At 36.4% G+C, this 14,801-nt stretch overlaps 1 protein-coding gene across 1 annotated transcript in view; it reads left to right on the plus strand.

Moving 5' to 3' along the window:
* The window catches only part of ADAMTS5 (ADAM metallopeptidase with thrombospondin type 1 motif 5), a 91,185-nt gene that overhangs the window by 63,379 nt on the left and 13,005 nt on the right, over positions 1–14,801 (plus strand). The window contains exons 4-7 of the mRNA XM_069075068.1: positions 7,448–7,731; positions 10,611–10,794; positions 11,309–11,484; positions 14,080–14,255. Coding sequence (XP_068931169.1) covers positions 7,448–7,731; positions 10,611–10,794; positions 11,309–11,484; positions 14,080–14,255 — 820 coding nt within the window. The remainder of the gene's footprint in view (positions 1–7,447; positions 7,732–10,610; positions 10,795–11,308; positions 11,485–14,079; positions 14,256–14,801) is intronic.

Consider the following 14,801-nt stretch of genomic DNA (forward strand, 5'->3'; position numbering starts at 1 on the left):
CCCTGCAACAACAGCACTGTCCTTCACCAGTGGACAGTATTCACTCTCTGTCTGCAGGACAGTCTCAGGGCTTCTTAGCGAACAGCCAGGTTCCAGGACTTCTTCAACAAAAGGACTGTCTTTCACCAGTGGACAAATCTGGCAAAACAATATCAAAACAGACAGACAAAGTACCAGCAAAACAGCCATGTCTCCTCAGTCCTTGGCAGCTCAGGGGGCAGGTCTCAAAAGTCCAGGGCAATTCAAAGCGGCCACCAGCAATTCTCTTAGTCTCTCTCTCTCCAAGAGGTGCTGTTTCCAAAAAAAAAAAGTTTCTTCTGCCTCTCTCTTGTCTCTCCAAATCTACGTCACCAGCTCCTCCCAGTTCAGGACTTTCTTTTCACATCAACAAGTCCATCCCACAGGTGGGATTAACAAGCTCTGGGTTTTAACACAATCAGTTTGAAAACCAAGCCAATACAGGGGAATCTTTAATTGCCATTACTATCACACCTTCCCTCTCATTTATGTACCCTTTCCATTCTGTAAGTCCATCCCACCTGATATATTGATCCACCAGAAGTGATGGTGGGATTTAGTCCCTGTTGCTTCTATTTTAGTCTGTACTTTCACTTCTCCATTTCTTTAAATTCCACTTAGAACTTTATTGTCTTGTGTACTTTTTTACCTGATTTTTTATTTACTTTGGATTTTAAAAAAATTTTTACCCTGTTAAAAAAGTACACCCTGTAAATCATTCTTTATCTTGCTTTATCTTTTAAAAAGAACTATAAATTTGGCATAATTTATTCCATTGATGATTGTTTCCATATTTAACATATTTGCAGGTTGTCTATTCTGTTCAAATATGTTGCTGGGTTGTTGTTTTCCCCCAAAAAATGTTTCTTTTTTGTTGAATATTCATCTTATTTCTTTGCTAGATAGGCTGAGATTTACACTGCATGTCATTTAAATTTTTTTAATTTATGAAATAAAACAAGTATTTCCAGAACATAGTAGGAAAAAAAAAATGATTGCACATGAAAGTGTGAATCTGTGATGTACAATTCACTGTTCCTTTTAAATAGATAATAAAATTATCATGTAATTTTCTTTTTTCCTTTCTTTATTCCCTCACCATACCTGCCCTAGAGATGGCTACCATTAGACACAGATATGCATGTGTATATATGTAAAATAATTCTATATATACTTCTATTTATCAGTTCTTTTTCTGGGTACATATAGCATCTTCCTTTCTAGGTTCTTTGTAGTTAATTTGAGTGATTATAATAGTCAAAATGACTTAGCTACTCAAAGTTGTTCTTATACCAATATTGCCATTACTCTATACAATGTCTTGGTTCTACTCATTTTGGATTTCATGTTGAACTCCTTTATTTAAAAAAAAATACTATTTCACTCCCTTCTGTATTTTTTAGTGAGTTTAGAAGTCTCATGTTGTTTTAATTTTCTTTCCTTTCTATATTGAGATCTTTCTCCTAGGTACTTGTAGAATTTGCTATTTCTCATTGGAATTGTTAAATTTAATTACTGTGTGTCTTGTAGTTGGATGTATACTTTTTTTAAGGAAATTAATGTATTCTTTCAATTGGTGCTTTGTTTTAATGCAGATGTTCTGAGAGATCTTTTATTATGCATTATAAGGTTCAGGGTTTTTAATTTCTCTTTCTTTTTCTGTAAGAACTATGATTCTTAAGTTGTCACTGCATATCCTGTCTTTGAGGTTAGTGGATTTGGCTTGTATTAAAATAATTTGTTCCCTTAATATTGTTGTCTTTTGTTTCTCTTTTGTGAGATTTTCCTCCACTTTACTATTTTTGCATTACAAATCTGTTATTAATTACCCTTTTGCTTCAGTGAACTCCCCACAGTAGACTTATTTGTTTTCCTTATCTGCTAATTGAGTCTTTTATTTCTGTTTTGAGGCTTATAAATTCTTTAAACATTTGCTCATTCCTAAATTCTTCTCTTACAGATTTCATTTCTCTTTTAAACAATTCTGGAATTTCTTTTTGTTGTTCCAAGCAGTGTTAAAATCATTCAAATTTTTATGTTTCATGAAGTATTGGTTCATTTTTCTTTATTTGCTAATCTTGTAATATTTGTTTAGTGAGCTTTATAATCTTAGGACTTAGTACTCAGCTTTACTCCTAATTTTGCCATCTTTTCTGTTAATTTAAGTACTCATGATCTAGATTTTTATTGAATATTCTTCCTTTTGAAATTTTTGGCGTCTCTATATTTTTCTTCATATTTCCATATATCTTACTTTTTGGTGGATATACCTCCAGGTTTGTAATAAAAAATTCCTTCAAACTCCTCCTCTGTTGGATTTATGGCATATCAATCAGTATCCTTGCCCTAAGTAGCCTGAGGAGAGGTGCAGAGAGAACTGTCCCCAGCTATGTTTCAGTCTGCTTTCTTTTAGACATGATGTATCTATTCATGCTGGCCACCTGTCTCAGTTTTTCTCTGGCAGTTTTTTCTTTCTCTGGATGGAGTGAATCAGCATCTGCTGTGTTTTGTAAGGCAAGGGAAATATAATAAGGATGATCTTGGAAGAATCTCTATGGTCTTGGGAATCTGTATCCTAGGGGCTACCCCAGACATCAGGCAACATACTTATTTTCCTTTCTCCTCACATAGTTGGGAAGAATCATAATCTGCCTTCTGGGTGGGAGGCAGGTGCCAGTGAAATATGCAAGCAAAGTCTTTATACCATGTGGAGATACCATGTGGCCCCTAAGTTAATTTGTGTGTCCCTTTTGAGAGTATGGAGTCTGGGGGGGGGCTGGTTTTTAGTCAACTCATAAGGCTTCTAGATAACAGAATTTCTCTCTTTCATGTCCTATGAATTAAGCAATAATTGTTCTGTACCTTGTATATGATTCCTCTTTGATAGTTCTTTTGAGAGTTAGTGGGGACTGGAGGAAAGTCCAATCCTTCATTTTATTCTACATATCCATTTTTAATACTTTTCCTGGTATTTCTTAAGAACCTTTACCACTTTAAACACTTTGGCTCAGTACATAAAAAATAACTGTACTCCCTTTATCCAATTTTATATATTGCTACAATCATAGTTTGATAAATACATGGGCATGTGATTTGAAGAAACTTGAATGAAGTTAAACATTTCAAATCAACCCAAGTCAAAAAACACCTATTAAGTATTTACTGTGTGTTATGGACTATATTTAGCACTTGAGGAAGAAGAAAGGCAAAAAAATAAATAAAACCCAAAATACAATTTAAAAAATCTGCTCTTAAAGAGCTCATAGTAGGAGACAACATGCAATTAATCTTGTACAAACAAGATATATACAGGATAAATATAGATAATCAGCAGAGGGAAGTCGTTAGCATTAAGAGGGGTTTGTAAAGATGTGAAGATCTTGTAGATGGTGGGAATTTAGCTGACACCTGAAAAAAGTCATGGAGGAAATGAGGAGGGAGATAATTCCATGATGAGGAACAATTAATAAAAATGTACAGAGTCAAGAGATTGGAGCTATTTGAGGAATAACAAGGAGGCCAATGTAACTGGATAGGAGAGTATTTTGGAAGGGGATGGTGGGGAGAAATGTAAGGAATGAGAATATTGGAAATGCAGGAAGGGACTAGGTTATGGAGGGCTTTGAAAACCAAGCAGTGGGTTTTATATTTGGCCCTGGAGAGAAAAAAAGAACCATTGGGGTTGATTGAATAGAGGAGTGGCAGATCAGTTTGACAGTTGAGTAGAGAATGGACTGGAGTGGAGAAAGACTTGAGGTAGGGAGACAAAGCATCAGGCTGTTGCAGTAGTCCTGGAAAGAGGTGGAGGTGACAGAGGAAAGAAGGAGGAGTAAACAAAAGATGTTGTGAAGTTAGAAACAGCAGGACTTGGCAACTGATTAAATATGGGAGGTGGGATTCACAGTGAGGTGTCAAGAATGACGCCTAGATTGTTTGCAAGCCTGGGTGACTGGGAAGGATGGTAGGCTGCATTCTAATAGGAAAGTTAGGGGAAAAGGATAAAGGGAGAAAAATAAAGAGTTCTATTTTGGACATGTTGAATTTAATATGTCATATAAAGTTGGAAATAGCCACTAAGGAACTAGAGATTTGAGAAAGGAGATCAGTAAAGATATAAGGATTGAAAAAACAAATTTGAGAATCATCTGCTTAGAGATGAGAGCAAACACTATGGAAGCTGATAAGATCAGCAAGTGATATGAGAATAAAAGAGCCCCCAACAGAATCTTTTTTTCTTTGGTTTTACTTTGAATTTATTTTTAGTTTTCAACATTCATTTCCCAAAGATTTTGAGTTACAAATTTTCTTCCCATCTCCCCCTACTCCCTACCCCTTGGTAGGGAGATGGCAAGCATATGGATTACCCCTTCCCCCAATCTGCCCTCTCTTATATCCCTTATATATTGCTTTCTTATAGGGCAAGATGTATTTCTATACCCCATTGCCAGGACAGAATCTTAGTTGATACCCCCAGTTAACAGGTATGATATGGATGAAGATCCAGCAAAAGGGAGAGTCAGACAGGTAGGAAAAACAGGAGAGAGCAGTGTCACAAAAACTTAGAGGTGTAAGAGTATCAAGAAGAAAAGGATGATTGGCAGTGTTAAGAAGGTTGAGAATCTGACATGAGAGCATTAAATCTGGCAATCAAGAGATCATTAGTAACTGGAGAGCGCAGTTTCAACTGAGGGATGAGGTCAAAAGCCTGACTTTGAAGAGTTAAGAAGAGAGTAAGAAGAAAGGAAATTGGAAATCTCAATTGCCTTCTCTGAGATTTTAGCCAGAAAAGTCTTTGATAGTATCAGAGGGTGAAGAGAGTTTAAGAAGGATGAAAATTAAGAAAAATCATTAGATTTGGCAATTAAGAAATCTCTGGTGACTTTAGAGAGAGTTATTTCAGTTGACTCATGAGATTGAAAGCCAGACTGTTGAGAGCTGGGAGGGGGTAAGAGGAAAGGGACTGAAGGCTCCAATTGTAGAGGGGGTAAAAAGATTTGGAAAAGCTTCTGATGGGTGGGATAGTGAATTGGTGAAGAAGGTGTAAAAAGATTGTTGAGGTGAGGATATAGTTGATAATATGGAACAAAGTTGTAGTGGACCCAGCTTACATAGCTTTTTGTTTTAATTTTTCTTTCATTCAGTAGCATGTGAATAGGAATTTAAGCAGTAGATGGTGAGACAGGGACAGAATTAGGGTCAGTATGGAGAAGGGAGAAAAATATAGGCAGCAGAGGGATGAAAGCCTAGTGAAGAACTGAGGGTGGCTAGGTCACAGGTTACAGTGAAGACAAAATAGGTTTAGAGGGTGCAAAGCAGAAGGAAGAGTGAAAGGGTAACAGATTATAAACAGATAAAGGAATTTCAGGGTTCATAAGCCTGGTAAGTGAAATACTTGTTAGGTGATGGTATGACCATTTCTGTGAGTAGCTGAGGTAGGTGGAGGAAAATGGAAAATGAGTAAATTGAGGAACTGGGAGGTCAGGGTATTTGAGAGAATATCAATATTGAAGTTCCCTAGTACATACATGGAGAGAAGAAGACTGTGAGCCAGGCACTAGACTCATTAAGGAGGAAAGGAATTTCCTGGAAGTTGGTAGATAACAGCTACCAGAATCCTAGTTGGGTGATTGAATAACCCCAAAGAAGAAGAAATGATGATGATAGGAAAACCTGGAAGGGAGCAAAGAGTATTCCAGCTCCCCTCCTATGAGCAGTGATTTGTCAGGGGATGTGAGTGAAACTTCAACCAGTGCTGGAAAGGGAAGCTATGTCGTCAAGAAGGAACCAGGTCTCACTGAGTATAAGAAAATGGAAGGAGTAAGAAAGAAAACTATAGAACAGGCATTCCAGAGTGGAATATTCCAGTGGAAGGGGTAGGTAGCTTTAAAGTGGAATATTGGAGGGTTTGGATAGAGGGGTATTAGAATAAGGGAGTTATCAATGGGGGATGGACAACAAGGTTTGAGCAATAGGATGGGGAGGTTTTAATGGGGTGGGAGTATATTAATCATTGAGGAATAAGTTCAGGTGTGTTACAATATCTAGGGATTTGGTCTTTGTAGCTGGAAGGTGGAGGTGGGGAGAGATATACTCCCAATGTGGAGCTACTGGGGTAGATGCAAGAAATTCAATGGAATGGCTGTCCCAGGAAGCCTCGGATGTTCACCTCCTTTCCCAGCAACACATGAACAATTCCTGAATGTTTCTGTATTTAACCATGAAAATTAAGATTTTTAACCTATTTGACTTGTCATAGGTATGAACCTCAGTAATGTACTGAGTTCCCTGTCAAAGGAAAAATCCAAGTAGGATCCATTCACTGATTAGGGAGTTAGATTAGATAAGCTCTCAGGTCCTTTACAATCTTAGAATTGTGTCATTTTAAAATGGATTATTAGTCATTTTTATTACTAATTTATTATTAATACATGATAACCTTGTCAATTTTATTAATAATTGTTGACTAACATACTACAAATTGGCTAGTTGTAATCTACCATATGAATGGTGATTTTATCTTTCTCCTGAATATTTAACATTTATTTAATCCTCAAAATGTTTCAGGAATGTAAGAATAGTCATTATTATATAGGTGGGGAAGCTAAAGCACTCAATGGCTGAGAGTTAGCTAAGGTAACTAAGCAGTCACATATTCAAGATTACAATCCAGCCCTGGCTATTTTAGCAATAATGTGTAACAGATACAAGTTCCTATAAAAGCTGAATCCAAAGGATATTGAAATAAGAGAAAGAGTAAACAAGGTCAGGCTTATGAGCAGGCAGTACCCAATGTCCATTCAGTTTGATGGCTCCAAATCAATGCCTACCTTTGCCCCCAAATATTGATTCTTCTCTCATTCCTTTGAATCTTGAAGACTTTTTATGTAAATATCCTATTAAAATTCATATACTCCTGAATATAGAGATATAGAAGCTTAGACCTAGAGGGGGACTTCAGATATCTTCTCCAATTCCTTTCTTTTATAAGTAAGGAAACTGAGACTCAGAGAAACCTTTTTTTTTGGAGGGGGGAAGGCAGGGCAATTGGGATTAAGTGACTTGCCCAAGGTCACACAGCTAGTAAGTGTGTCAAATGTCTGAGGTCAGATTTGAACTCAGGTCCTTCAGTCTCCAGGGGTGGTGCTCTATTCACTGCACCACCTAGCTGCTCCAACCCAGAGAAACTACGTGACTTTTTGATGCAGTCGAGGATATGAGAGCATGCTCAGAGAAGCCTTTTAAATAAAGCCTTTTAACCCTTAGCCATTTTTCTCTAGGCTGCTTCTCCTTCAAGGTACAAAATATAGTAACTGGTGCATAGTAATACTTCAGTTCAGCTGTTGCCTATGTATTTATTTTTGAGGTCATAATTTAACTTAGTTTAAAACCTAGAAACAAAGTAATAATAAAACCTGGATTATCCCTTCAGGTAACTGTTTGCTGGACATACCAAGAAAGCAGATCCTGGGCCCTGAAGAGCTCCCAGGACAGACATATGATGCTCTCCATCAATGCAAGCTGGCATTTGGGCCTGAGTACACAGTGTGTCCTGGCATGGATGTCTGTGTTCGCCTGTGGTGTGCAGTTGTTCGACAGGGTCAAATGGTGTGTCTGACCAAGAAGCTGCCAGCTGTGGAGGGGACGCCATGTGGGAAAGGAAGGATTTGCCTTCAGGGCAAGTGCGTCGACAAAACCAAGAAAAAATATTATTTGGTACATTATTTCTATATCATACACCCTCCAGAAAGTCAAATATGTTGATTTATTTGGCATGTGTTAAGACTAACATAAGAAATCTTCAAAAATATTTCAATGAAGGAAGTGTTTTCAATTTGGAAATTTGTATTCTGTCTCCAGCTGCTCATTTTAACCAGTGGTCATTGATTTATATGCATAATGCCTAGTATAATATCGTATACATAGTAGAAGCTTAGCAAATGCTTGTTGAATAAAATCAACTACTGGGGAAATGGTACTACATGGTACTACATGGAAACCTGTGTTGTGCATACTTCAACATTCTGCTATTATTAACATTTAAAAGAATTTTAGAATTGGAAGAGGGTGTAAGTATCCTAAAGTCCAACTCCCTAATTTTTAAAATAAAGAAATTAAGCTCTTGAAAAGTTAAATGGCTTGCCCTGGTTCACATGATTAGAGGCAGATTAAAAGCCAGATAGCAGAGCTGCCACTAAGGGACCAGAATCACAGAATGTTAAAGCTAGAAGGGGATCATCTATTCCAGCCCCCTTCATTTTGTGGATTAAGAAATGGAGGCCCAGAGGAGAGAAGTGACATGTTCAGGGTCACACAGATGATGTAGTCTGACAGGACCAGGACTCAAATCTAGGGCTCTTTTTTTTTTTTTTTTTAAGCAATCGGGGTTAAGTAACTTGCTCAAGGTTACACGGCCAGTTATTTCTGGGTGTGGTGCTGAGTGTCTGAGCCCGGGATTCGATCTCCAGGTCGTCCCAACACTGGAGCCGGTGTTCTTACTCGCTGAGCCACCTGGCCGCCCCTTAAATCTAGGGCTCTTCTTTCTAAAAAGTTTACACCACTCTGCAAATCATGGTAGCACCAGTGTGGGTCCAAGTAGTCATTTGTCCTTACCACATAGTCTAGGGCAGAGGTTTGTATTTACCCTGTGGCTCATGAAGCCCTTGAGGTCCAGAAATGGATTCAAGGGCTGTGTGAACTTGGATGGGAAAAAAAATTGTCTTTATTTTCACCAACCTCTAAGTAAAAACAATTCTTTCCATTATGAATGTAGGCCACAAAAGATACTCAGACGGAGTCCATAAACTTAAGCAGACTTGTAAAAGTACCAGTTAAGGCTTCCTCGTCTAGAGTAACCCTACAGCTCCTAATTTCAAGCCAACACTTGCTACCCTCGGTTGTAGGGATGGAGTAAAATATTCTCTTTCTCACTTCTAGTCCTTCTCAGATCCTCTGCACAGCAGGATGGCAGCATCACATTTTGTTTTTTGTTTTATTTAAGGCAGTCACCCAACCTCCATATATGCCCTTCCTGACAGTATTTAGAAACACCCCGGGTTGTTTCTATAGTTATTACAAGAATTCCACAAAATTCACCAACCAAAGGAATTTGGACCACGGCCAGACTTTGTTACAGGGCAAAAGAAAACCTCAACTGTTACATGGGGTCTTTATTCGTTTCTGAAAGCCTTCATGTTTTTGTCTGCATTTTTGATGCTCCATGAAAGTGCTGATCTTATGCTATATCTCATACATAAATTATGAGAGTAGAAGACATCTTAACTGAGCTAGAATTCTGTAAGAACATCCCGTCAACATGTGACAGACAGCAGTCATTCAAAGAGCAGCCTGGCAAGTGTAGAAAGGCTCATCAGACTACCAGGGCAAATGGTAAAGATGAAGGGGCTTTGATCTGTTACCATGGTGGTGATATTCATACTGATGAAATTGTTATTTTTCAATGTATCACTATACAGGTAAATATTGTATTCTTTGTTTTCATGTCTTCATTGTCCTACTCAGTTCTAATATCCTGTAATTATGAATGGATGTATGATTCACAAGGAAAAGTAGGATAGTATAATGAAAAGAACACTGAGCTTAGCACCAGGAGAGACATGGACCCAATCCCATCACTGACAGTGTACTCTAACTGTGTGACTGTGGGTAACTTAACATCTATGAGACAGTTGCCTCATCTGTGAAATGGGGGCAACAATTATCTAGATATAGATATAGTTATAGACATATATATGCATATCTATTTACATATACGTGTGTATATATATACATGTATATAGAAATATAAACATACCTTAGAAGATTATGTGAATCCAATAAAATAATATGCTTTACATTCTAAAGTTATTATTATGAATCAGTTTTTGGATCTAATTATTAGAATCTTTAGATTTCCCTGCTATGAAATATATTCATTATCAACATCAGGCTTTACCTACAGTTATAAGATAGAAAATCTGGTGAGAGAAAAAAAAATCAGTAATAGTAAAAGAATAGGGAACAATCCAGGGTAATAATAGGTAACAAGAAAGCTCTGAGCCTGCTCTGTTTTTAAAAAAAAAACTATATTAAAACCCATAGGCAGAAGGATATTCTGTAGGTACCAGGAGGTGATGCCTTCCTTTTACTGGGCACATAGATAATATGAACCATTTGGATCCTGCTGTGCCAGGAAAGGATCAGTTGACTGTTTAGTTAACTCTTTGTATATAATCACTACACCCATTCTGGACTCTGCAGTCTCTGCAGCATCTCATAGTTCGACATTGTCAAGTGGTATGGTAGAAAGAAAACAAAATTTGAATTTCTAAAACCTATTTGAATCCTGGCCTGGTTGCTCACTACCGGTATAACCTTGAATATATGACTAGGCCTCTCTTGGCCTCAGTTTCCCTATAAGTAAAATGAGGTAGGGTTTACTAGATGACCCCTTAAGTTCCCAACCAGCCATAAATCCTATGACTACTGTGAAAATTGAAATCAAAACAGTCCTTTCCAAATGTCTCCCCAAAGGTTATATAGATTGTAGCAAGGTTTTTATTTCCATTTGAAACATCTTCTATTTTGCATTTCAGACATCAAACCATGGCAACTGGGGTTCCTGGGGTCCCTGGGGCCAATGTTCCCGTTCATGTGGGGGAGGAGTTCAGTTTGCTTTTCGCCACTGTAATAACCCAGCACCTAGGAATAATGGCCGATACTGTACCGGGAAGAGAGCCATCTACCGCTCCTGCAGCGTCACAGCATGTCCAACATATGGTATGTTCCATGACACTTGTCTTGTATACTTCTCATTTTAATAGTTGTAGACATTAGCAGGACAGGGATTAATTTCACAGGATACTGTGACCTGTATCACTAGAGAGATTACTTATATTTATGACATCATATTAGCAAAGTAGTAGAAATGGGAGCATACTTTTAGAGAATGCCATTCCTAGTTCCTACAGCAGTCAAATAATTGAGCAGTTTAGAAAAGTTAATTTAGTAATGATAAAAATTCAACAGGATGATGATGATGATGATAATGATGATGATGATGATGATGATGATGACAGCCAAAGTTCTGGGAGAAAACAACCTCATCCTTAGCTCTAAGTCAAGTATATGACGATTTAGGGAAGAGAAAAAGAAAAAATCAGAACTGATGTTTACATCTTGTCCTTAAAAGAAAATCTCCAAATGTTCTAAGACTTAACAGGAAATTCCCAATATGTTGGCACTTACATCAACTATACATATAGATATGAATGTGAAGATGCTTGTTTTCTAGCTAAAGCCTTTCGTCAGGAACAATGTGAAGCTAAAAATGGATTTCAGTCAGATATAAAAGGGATCAAGACATTTGTGGAATGGGTTCCCAAATATGCAGGAGTTCTGCCCGCAGATGTGTGCAAGCTGACCTGTCGAGCCAAAGGAACAGGCTACTATGTGGTATTTTCCCCAAAGGTAAATGCATTTAATTATTATTTGTGTTTAAATTGTTTAGCAATATAAACTCTATGACAGAGAAAAAGTGATTGGGTGCTGCTCGAATTTTGTGGTGGCAAATATTTCAAACACCAAACAAAATACCTTTTTAGGATTATTAGGTAACTAAATGTATTTATTAAGGAATATATAAAGAAGATACAGATACCTATATGTATTTAACATGAAACAGTCTTTCTCCTTTATATATTAGAGTATTATTATATATCGTATATTTCCCCAAAAGTTTTCTTAATGAATAACATAAAAGAACTTTGCTTGTTGTTATCTCTACCTTTACCTCAATACCTTTTGCCAAATACATAATATTGGGTATATAATAAATTATTTAAATTAATTTACAATAAATAATAAATAAAATAATTATATTTTAGAAAAGGGTTACATATACAAAAAGGGAATTGAGGACTTATAGATCTCTTAATAAGATTTCTAGTTTTATAAAACTAAAGCCTTGCCTTGAATCTCCCAAAACAATGCCAACAATTCAGTTCATCGTTTTTAGGAACTATATACTTGACTACACTGTTTTCAGGTATCCTTCCAAGAAAACTAAAATTACAAAACAGAAATTACAGGTATACCAAATGAACCAGACCAACTATTCTTGAAATTCTAAATTAGTATATTCTCAATAACCTAGATGAAGGATGGAGTTAAATGAAGACCATACAGTAATTCAATCTGTATTCAAGGGGAGTTGGTAACAGCATTCTTGATTAAGAGCTTTACCTTTAATTCTATCTCTTATCTCTCTTTTTCCCTTAAGAGCAGATTTTTCTAGTTTTTAAGAGTACTAGATATGCACTCATGAAGAACTTTATTCTGACCAAAATTCTAACATTCACTAGCTATAAATCCATAGGCATATGTCAGTCTCTATGAACCATAAACAATTCTAACATGCATCCACTAAATGATAAATAGTAATCTGTGCTTGGTTGAGGCATTCCTACACAAATGTACTATGGATCTTTGATGTACTGCTATGATAACTATGCACACACATACATATACTACAACACAACTACTCCAAAAGGTCCTAAATCCCTCATAAGTATGACAGTAAACATATGCCTCATTTCATTATTTCAAAACTTGGCTAAACTTCATAGCAATCTAATATTATGTTTATGGTTTAGATTTTTGTACAGATTAAAAATTACAATTTTCAAAATTACAAAATAGATAAATTAGTTATACCTAAGCTGAATCCACCTAGCCTCTCATCCTCCAGGCTATTCTCTTTAAAACATTAAGTTGTCTTTTGTCTTTATACTACAATCATTTCTAGAGAAAAAAAAATCTTTGAGATTGAATCCTCTTTTATAACAAATAAAATCAGCTAAGCAGAAACGTCTCATGCAGTGACCACATATAGACCAAATAGTCCTCAACCTCTTTGTACTTAGGAGAGAGGAAAACTTTATTAATCTGCCTATAAGCAAATGCTGCCTCCACACCCTTAGGCAACTAAGTTCTAGACTCTAAGTTTGAGATGAGTTTCTGACCTAGAAGGAAGAAGTTTTTACCCTAAGAGTGGGAATATATCTTTACAGGGACAAACCAGAACAACAAGTAAACAAATAAATACTGCATGGGATATCTATGAAAATCTGTCTCAAAGGCTTTTATTTTCTAAATGCTAAATAACCTAAGGGAACTTAAATTCATTTGCCCCTATCAAATTTTCTTCAATTTAAAATTGAATTTTTAAATTCTTTCTGTGTATCTTTTTCTCCTTCTTTGCAACCATATATACATATACATATATGCACACGCACACACACACATAACCACAGTTTCTGGAGTTCACGAATCAAAGAAAAAATGCAATAAATGGACATTATCAAATGAAAATGGTTAATGGACCTTGCCAATGTGCCCCAAAGCAAATTTTCCCGAGTCTGTTGGTCAGATCATAATTGGTCTGTCTTTTGAGTTACTTCCTCAGACTGACCAAGAATATCTCCATGTTTTCCTCTCCTTTGAGATTTGGGACCATTCAGTAGAAAACAGCTACATACTTCTAAATTGAGATACTGGTTTTAACTTTGAGATTATCATTTTTAAATTAATAATGACAATACACTAATAGCTCAGCTTTCCTAGTGGCACCACAGGTATGCTGGAGCCAGTTCAAACATGCTACAGTCAGTTATTAAACATTTGCTAGCACATTCCTAGCTAATGTGACCCCCTATACACTATCTAGCTGCTAAATGATACTTCTCACCACTAGTTCAAACAGGTTTCACAGTGACCACAAGGAAAGAGAAAATATTAGTTTTGGAAAGGGTTACATATACAGAAAGGGAATTGACTTTGCATCACTTTATAAATAAGATTTCTAGATTTGTAAAACTAAAGATTTGCCTGAAATCACTCAACAAAATGCCAATGACCATTCAGTTCATTGCTTTGAGAGCTACATGCTTTAATGGTGCACCATCCTTCTAAGTAAACTTCTTAAAATTACAAAGTGGAAATTATAGGTACACCACATGAACCAAGTTATTGAAATTCTAAGTTAATTTTTTCTTAATTACCTAGGTGAAGGATGGAACTGAATGTAGACCATACAGTAATTCAATCTGTGTTCAAGGGAAGTGTGTAAGAACTGGTTGTGACAACATTATTGGCTCAAAGCTCCAATATGATAAGTGTGGTGTGTGCGGAGGAAATAATTCCAGCTGTACAAAGGTGATGGGAACATTTACTAAAAAAAGGTAATGTGATGATACAGGTATCCCTTATTATAATTATGCTTGATATTCAAAATTTTAAATTTCCAAATGGATATAGTAACATATTTTACATGTTCTTATGAGTAAAAAAGTATGAATCTGTTAGAACACAATGTATTGTGTTCCTCTGATAGAAAATTGTAAATATGAAGACAAAAAGAGAAGAGGTGCAAAGCTCTGGGAGCTGCGAATGTGGAGCCACACCATCTTTGAGCTATGAGGGATGCCCTCTGGCCTTGAGGGTACAAGTGAAAGAGTTATCAAGAACTAAAGTAGATTCTGAAGTTGGGAAAGTCTTTCAAATGCTCAGTAGTAATAAGTAGTAATAAGTAGTAACTTACAGCTTGTATAAATTATATGAGATCAATTATCTCATATCTTTAAAATGAGCATATTGCACTAAATGATCTCTAACAAGTCCCTTCCGGTCCTAACATTCTATGGTTCGATATTGTTGTATATTACAATGGAATAGTGCAAGACACTTTCTTGTTAAAAATTTTCAACTCTATTTTTTTTAGAGATGTG

The sequence above is a fragment of the Petaurus breviceps genome, unplaced genomic scaffold (assembly GCF_028583685.1).
Source record: "Petaurus breviceps papuanus isolate PSGF00001 unplaced genomic scaffold, PetGlider_PUasm1.0 90897, whole genome shotgun sequence".
Taxonomy (NCBI): Eukaryota; Metazoa; Chordata; class Mammalia; order Diprotodontia; family Petauridae; genus Petaurus; species Petaurus breviceps.